At 44.9% G+C, this 7,219-nt stretch overlaps 1 protein-coding gene across 1 annotated transcript; it reads left to right on the forward strand.

Annotated features, from left to right (window-relative positions):
- The first annotated feature begins 2,180 nt into the window (after positions 1–2,180).
- On the forward strand, positions 2,181–3,047 carry LOC126064571 (ret finger protein-like 4A-like protein 1). Its single transcript, XM_049863779.1, has one exon. The coding sequence runs from the start codon at positions 2,181–2,183 to the stop codon at positions 3,045–3,047; it is 867 nt and encodes a 288-aa protein (XP_049719736.1).
- Positions 3,048–7,219: the final 4,172 nt, after the last annotated feature.

Consider the following 7,219-nt stretch of genomic DNA (forward strand, 5'->3'; position numbering starts at 1 on the left):
GAGATCTTAAACAACAAATTAACAGAGAATTAGATAATTGTGATTGCAATAAATTAAGTAGATTAGGTAAATGTGATTGACTTAAGTCAAATTGGATTTGATTGAATTGATTTTGTTAGATTGAACGGATTACCTTACATGGGATCAAATCTAAAGAATTTATTAAATTGCATGAGATTGGATTACATTTATTGGATAAATTGAATGTGATTGGATTGGATTGATGGGGTTAAAGGGCGAGTGCAATCACATGACATTGAAACAACATAAAAGCCTGTGACTTAATTGTTCTTACTCATTCAAGGCTGGCCTCCTCTCCGGCTTGTTACCGACCTGCTCTCCTGGCTGTTTAGCCCATTCAGAGTCTTTGAGGAGGAATCTTACTCCCTATTTAAGAAACATCCCTCGAAGTGACCTTTCCTCACGTGTCCCGGAAACTGCACCAAGGAGGGGTCCCAGTACCCATCTATTGACAGAAAGGAGAAAGACAGCTGAATTTCAGGTTAGGTTTTTTTTTTTTAGGTCTTTTAAATACGCAGAGAAATAGTACTTGTGAAAATTTATAGTGGTTTGACTTAGGTGTGGGGGTAAGGATTCTTTAATGTTTTAAAGATTGATAAACTGCATCATTCTGAATTCTAAATATTACATTAAGATTTGAATTTCAAATTAAATATACCCCAGTGCCCTGATTTGTGTGGGATGGTTCAGAAGCATTGTAGAGTTCTGTTGGTTTCCCCAAAGGAATTTAAAGACTAAATAATTTAATTGTTCATGCTTAGTTCACATAAATTCATTGCGCATTTATTAGAAACGAGGTATAAAGTGAGACGATTAAGGTAAACCACCAGATAAAACAGTCCAGGTCTTCAGCTGTGAAGCTCCCAGTCTAATAGGGGAGACAACAATTTTATGTATTCATTTGTCACGGAATTTTCCTCCTGTCATGTAAAAGGTAGAAATTTGAGCTTTGAAGAAGAGACTCTAGTTTATTTTAGACTTCTATGCGTGTTTGCTAAAGAATTAGACGTAGCATTCCCATAGCCTTCTAATCTTTTGTAAGTCTAGGGAACCATTGGCTTTCTTTTTCCTTTTAGAGTTAATTGTGCTAAACGGTAAAAATCAAAACTAGGCATTGCATTGTGCAAATCCTAATTCACCATTTGGGTCAAGAGTCTCGTGTGAGGTGGGGACCCATTGTAGGAGTAGGTAATTGTGACAGAGGATGACATCACTTTGTGAGCAGAGGAAAATGATGTGGGTTTGACTTAGTGAGCAATGAGGCCCTTTCAGACCCACTTGGAGAAGAAGGTGCTTGAGGAATTTTGCCTCTGTCTAAATGAAATATTTTCCTTATCTTGTGATTCAGGAAACCCAAAAATAATGTCTGGGGAATACTGGACTGAAGCTTTAAGGCGATGAGGGAGATACCAGTTTATTACACAGAGCTTCAGCTCCACAGACTCCATAAAGGCCAGACACTGCCTATTTAATTTTGTGAATTTAAGTTGTATATAAAATGGAAACTATCCAACAGGCATATAGAAGTTTTCATAATTTAGTTAATTTTATAAGAAACTAAGTCAACATGGAAGTGAACATTAAACTACAAAGTCACTGTATTTGGTGTGAGAGTGACGGGATTTTGGAAAGCCGGTAAAGAATCCATTTATGAGATCCGTGTCTTTTAAGCAGTTCCCTGTGTCTTTTAAGCAAAACTGTACTAAAGTTTCAAGTCTGTGGGAATGTTTAATTGGAAACCATTATTGGGAATATTCCCTTGGCCTTCATCATTCAAACTAGTGCCATTCATAAGTATTAAAATTGATGCCAAATATTTTATTTTAAAAGTTTCCATTCGAAATCCAAACCAACAGATGTAATATTCAGTACCTAGCCTATATGATACTACAGCAATTTGTTCATATTTAAAATAAATCATTCTCCAGATAAAATTATCTACTTTGCTTGTGGTAACTTCTGTATTTCATCAGGAAAAATCCTTTTATGTCAGAATTTAATAAAAATCTGATTGTATTAAAGAGAGGCAGGATGTCAGTAGGTGGGAAGAGGGACTGCCTTAATAAAAGCTCCTTGTTCGTGGACTTCCCTCCAGAACTGACTGCTAGTGGAAGACACCAGAGGCCAGAGAAGACCCTGCTGGAAGAGGGAAAGCGGCCATGGCTGAACAATTTAAAAAAGCAAGCATATGCCTTACATGCCAGGGTTATCTTGAAAAACCCACGTACCTGAAATGTGGCTTTGTCTGCTGCTTTCATTGCTTCAATTTACTGCAGACGGAGCCTGGTGGGGAGGGTTTATTGTGTCCCTTTTGCCCTGTGGTGACCCAGAAGAATGACGTCAGACAGAATTTCCAGCTGCATCAGCTGATTTCCAATATCAAGGAACTGGAGCCCCAGCTGAGAGCTATCCTACGTGTGGACCCAAGGATGCTGAAATTCCAAGTGGATATGACCTTAGATGTTGACACAGCCAACAGTAACCTCATTATTTCTGAGGACCGTAGGAGTGTTCGATGCGGGTATTTCAAACAGATTCGGGAAGATCGTGCTGAGAGATTCAAATCCATGTGTGTTCTTGGCTCCCCTCAGTTCACCTCTGGCCGCCACTACTGGGAGGTGGATGTGGGAACAAGCCCAGAATGGGATCTGGGCGTTTGCAAGGAATCAGTTAATCGGCAAGTGGATATTAAACTGTCTTCAGAAGGTGGCTTCTGGACTGTGGGTGTGAGAGGTGGAGAGATGTTTGCGGCCAGCACTGTGCCTTTGACTGACCTCTGTGTGAACCCCGGGTTACACCGCGTGGGAATTTTCCTGGATATGGATATGGGAAACTTTTCCTTTTTTGACATCAGCAATGGATCCCATATCTTTACATTCACCAAAATACCTACTGTGGAGCCACTACGCCCATTTTTTGCTCCTGAAAATCCAGTTAGTGATGACACCCAAGGCTTCCTGAGTATCTGCCCTGTAAAGAATCCGGGCACTGCAAGTCCTCCAGTTTCTCCTGAGGAAGGCAATTAACCTTTGCCTACAGAAACACTTATAGAACGTTAACACTTTTCTGTTAGATATACACATTGTACAAATTTATAGCAGAAAAATATGGTATATTTCATGAATCATGAACATAAATTAAGAAGCTAATAAGGAAAAATAATTTCATATATTATTTTCGTTGTATTCTTTGGACTTTATGCGTATACTTCCGTTCCATAAATATATCCTGAACTTTTGGATCGATTTATAAAGGTTTTCCTTCTGATTTTCTGTAGTGTCAGCTTAGTGTAATATGGAGGTTATCAACTCAATAAATCTTCGGATGTTATCCCTTGTTATGGATTGAATTGTGCTCCCCCAAAATGTGTATCAACTTGGCTAGGTAATGATTCCCAGGATTGTATGGTTGTCCATAATTTTGTGATCTGATGGTCATCCTATATGTTGTAAATCCTAGCCTCTGTGATGTTAAGGAGGCAGGATTAGAGGCTATTATGTTAATAAGGCAGGGCTCAATCCACAGGATTAGACTGTACCTTCAGTCATCTCTTTGGAGATGTAAAAGAGAATTGAGCAAAGAGGAGAGGGGCCTCATGCTGCCAAGAGGGAAGAGTTGGGAGTGGAGCTTGTCCTTTGGATCTCGAGGAGCTTCCAGACCAGGGGAAGATCGAGGACAAGGACCTTCCCCCGGAACTGACAGTGAAAGCCTTCCCTAGGAGCTGGAGCCCCAAATCTGGACTTCTAGCCTCCCAGACTGTGAGAGTATAAATCTGTTAAAGCCATCCACTTGCAGTATTCCTGTTACAGAGGTTCTAGATAACTAAGACACCCCTCAAGGAAAAAAAAAGAATTCTCAGATGTGAAAATATTTGAATATTGGAGAAAGGACCCATCCTATTCATCATTGTTAAAGGTATTCTGTCTACAATGAAGAGGGCAACTTGTCAGTTCTCCGGTGCCCATCGTCAATGTCTGGAAGAAGCCTAGCTTCTTGTCTGGCTCCTGGCAGCTTTTCCACTTGCATACCTCCTCTACTGCCTTGGTCCAACGTGAATGTCCTGGCCTGTATCTGCTTTTTTCCTTTCTCCTTCCATTGGATTCCCACTTTGCCAGTTGCTGTTTCCTAACGTTCTCACACGTTGCCAGCAGAGCCCGAGGTTTCCGTGTGCTGGAAGATGGGCGGCCTCCTGGCCTGGTCGTGCTCGCAGATAGGCTGAGTTCCTCCAAGTCCCGCTTGATTACAACTGGGCACCTGAGGCCATCCTCCTGTACCACCTGACCTGTGGAGATGAGGGTGGTTAAGACCTCTCTGCTTGGCTTGTTTACCGTCACAATGAAGACCTCTTCTGGAAACCAGGGCAGAATCTTCAAAGGGGCGTGGCAAGTCACAGGGTAGGAGGGGCCTGAAAGCCCAGCCAGCGATTCTGGACAGCACTGTTGCTTGGCTTCTGAACTCAATTGCCACCTCTTACATAGGTCTTTCGAATTCAGCACACTCCGTGCTAAAGCAATGCAGAAAGAAACCCAGATTACAACAGCGAGACGGGGGTCTGCTGCCAGCTTGCTAAACTCCCCACCACCCTTCCACCTGACATTAAGATGGGTGAACCATTCTCACTCAACTGCTCCTGTCTTTCTGTCCTGCGTGGGACATCACCAGATTCTACCTACTAGGAGAAAGGTAACAGTGGCTATTTGGGGGCGGGAGCGACGTCTAGAGGTAGAACTGGGAAGGGCTGTGGCTGAATAAACCCCAAAAGGGCAGGAACTAGACCGATGCCTTTCCAGATGGTCTCCAGGGGTGCATTCAGAATGGGGGCAGAGGATGCGGGTTGGAGGTCCTTTTGTGACGTGTCCAGGGTCTCCACCTTGGATTGTGGGGGTCGGGAGGAAAGGCCATGTCTCCATGGCCTGATCCCGGCTAGAGAGCCTGAGCTAGGAGAGGAGGCCCTTCAGCTCCTGTTCTTTAGGTTGGACCCTTACTTCAGGAAACAGCTCAAGCCAACTCGATTTAGAATTCCAATTTACTTACCAGTGCCCTCCCCTGTGTCTTAGATTCAGACTCAGGTTTCCATCTTCTCATTTTTTCAGCCTGGCCCCTGTGTCTTAGATTCAGACTCAGGTTTCCATCTTCTCATTTTTTCAGCCTGGCAGTACACACACCCATCTACCTTATCCTGCTGCTCCCTTTCAAGGGTTTCACCCATCCGACTCAGCCTGAGTCTATCTGCCCTTTGACTCCTCATCACGCACACGGCTCCTGTCCATATCCTACTGTGCCCCAGAGCTATGAGATCCGAGTAGACTGTGTAGCATCAGATGCCTTCAGAACTTGTATCCTTGAAGGTCTGAGGAGGGCAGATTGTCAGTACTCTTGTGCCCAGTGTCACATGTCTGGGAAGATGCCTGGACCTACAACCTTGGTGGCTAGGACCTGGCGCCAACCCCACCCACATCTTGCTCTACCACCTTGGTCCTTCATGAATGTCTGGGCCTCTCGTACCACGCTTTACCTCTCTGCTCAATTCGATTCCTTCTTCTGCTAGTCACTGCTGCAGGTTCCTGATTTTCCTACATATTGCCAGCAGAGGCTCAGGTTCTGGTGTGCATAGGGACAGGCCATGCCTTGTCTGGGACAGGCTTCCAAGGCTCCTCCAGGTCCCAGGTGATTACACCTGGGAACCAGAAGACATCCTCCTGTGTAACTTGACCTGGGGGGTGAGGGTGACTAAAAACTGATCGCTGTCACCAGGATGGCACTGCCTAAGCTTGTTGTACCATCTCTATGGAGAACCCTGCTGGAAACCATGGGTAGGACTTGAAAAGTGGTGCTGGAAAGTGACAGGGAAGGGCCACCTGAGAGGCCTCCCAGTGATTCCAACTAGGTCTACTGCTTGGATTCTGAACTCAGGAGCCACCTGTCAGGTAAAAAAAAAGTAGGCCTCTCAAATTCAGCACACCCTTGGAAAAGCCCATGTAGATTAGAAACTGGTATTACTTCAATAGGGTGGAAGCACCACACCAGGCCACTAGGCTCCTCACCTCCTGTCATGGATTGAGTTGTGTCCCGCAAAGTAGGTGTATTGTGTGGTTGCCCTCCATTTTGTAATCTGATATAATTATCCTATGTAGTGATGTTAATGAGGCAGCATTACAGGCATTTATGCAAATAAGGCAGGACACAATAAGGCAGGACACAATCTACAGGATTAGGTTGTGTATTGAGTCAATGTCTTTTCAGAAATAAAAGAGAGGAGCAAGCAGAGAGGAGAGGGACCTCATTCCACCAAGTGAGGAGAGCCAGGCTTGAGCACATCCTTTGGGCCTGGGTCCTTGCATTAAGTTCCCAAACCAGGGGATGATTGATGACAAGGAACTTCTACCACAGCCAACAGAGAGAGAAAGCCTTTCCCTGGAGATGGGACCCCGAATTAGGAATTCTAGCCTCCTAGACTTTTTTTAGACTGAGAGAATAATTTTTTGCTTTTTAAAGCTATCTACTTGTAGTATTTCTGTTATAACAGCACTAGATAACTAAGACACCTCCTTTCCACCTGTGGTTAGGATGGTGGGCAAGCCATTGTCACTCAACTGCCCCATCTCTGTCCTGTGTGGGACATCTGATTCTACCCATCAGGAGACACGTAAGAGACAGGATGGGGGGGTTGGTGCACAGAGGGGCTGAGGAAGGGCTGTGGTTGAATAGGTTGCAAAAAGGCAGGATCTAGGAGGGCACCTATCTAGATGGTCTCCAGGGGTGGAGTCCAGATGTGTGGGTGGGGGGTGAGTTTTAGGTCCCTTTGTGATGTGTCCAGGATCACCACCACTAATATTAAGGGTTAGGGAGTAAAACCCAGGACCGGAAGATCTGATCCTGGCCAGAGAGCCCCTGAGTGCAGAAAGGAGCCCCTTCGGCTCCTGTTCTCTAGACTTTTCCTTCCAGAAGCCCATTCAAAGCCAACTTGTTTTAGGAATCCCCGTTTACCCACAAGTGCCATCTCCTGAGTGTCTGCCTCAGATTCAGGTCTCCTTCTTTGCATCTTTTCTGCCCTGCCATATGCTCACACATCCACCCTATCCAGCCTAGCACTTCTCAAGTTGCCTCGGCCATCCAGCTCTTCCTTGGCTTGTCCTCCTGCACTAACTCCAGGCCACATCCTCCTGTGGCCTAGTGCCTGCTGGGGAGACCCTAGGAG

This window comes from Elephas maximus, chromosome 21 (genome assembly GCF_024166365.1).
Source record: "Elephas maximus indicus isolate mEleMax1 chromosome 21, mEleMax1 primary haplotype, whole genome shotgun sequence".
NCBI lineage: Eukaryota > Metazoa > Chordata > Mammalia > Proboscidea > Elephantidae > Elephas > Elephas maximus.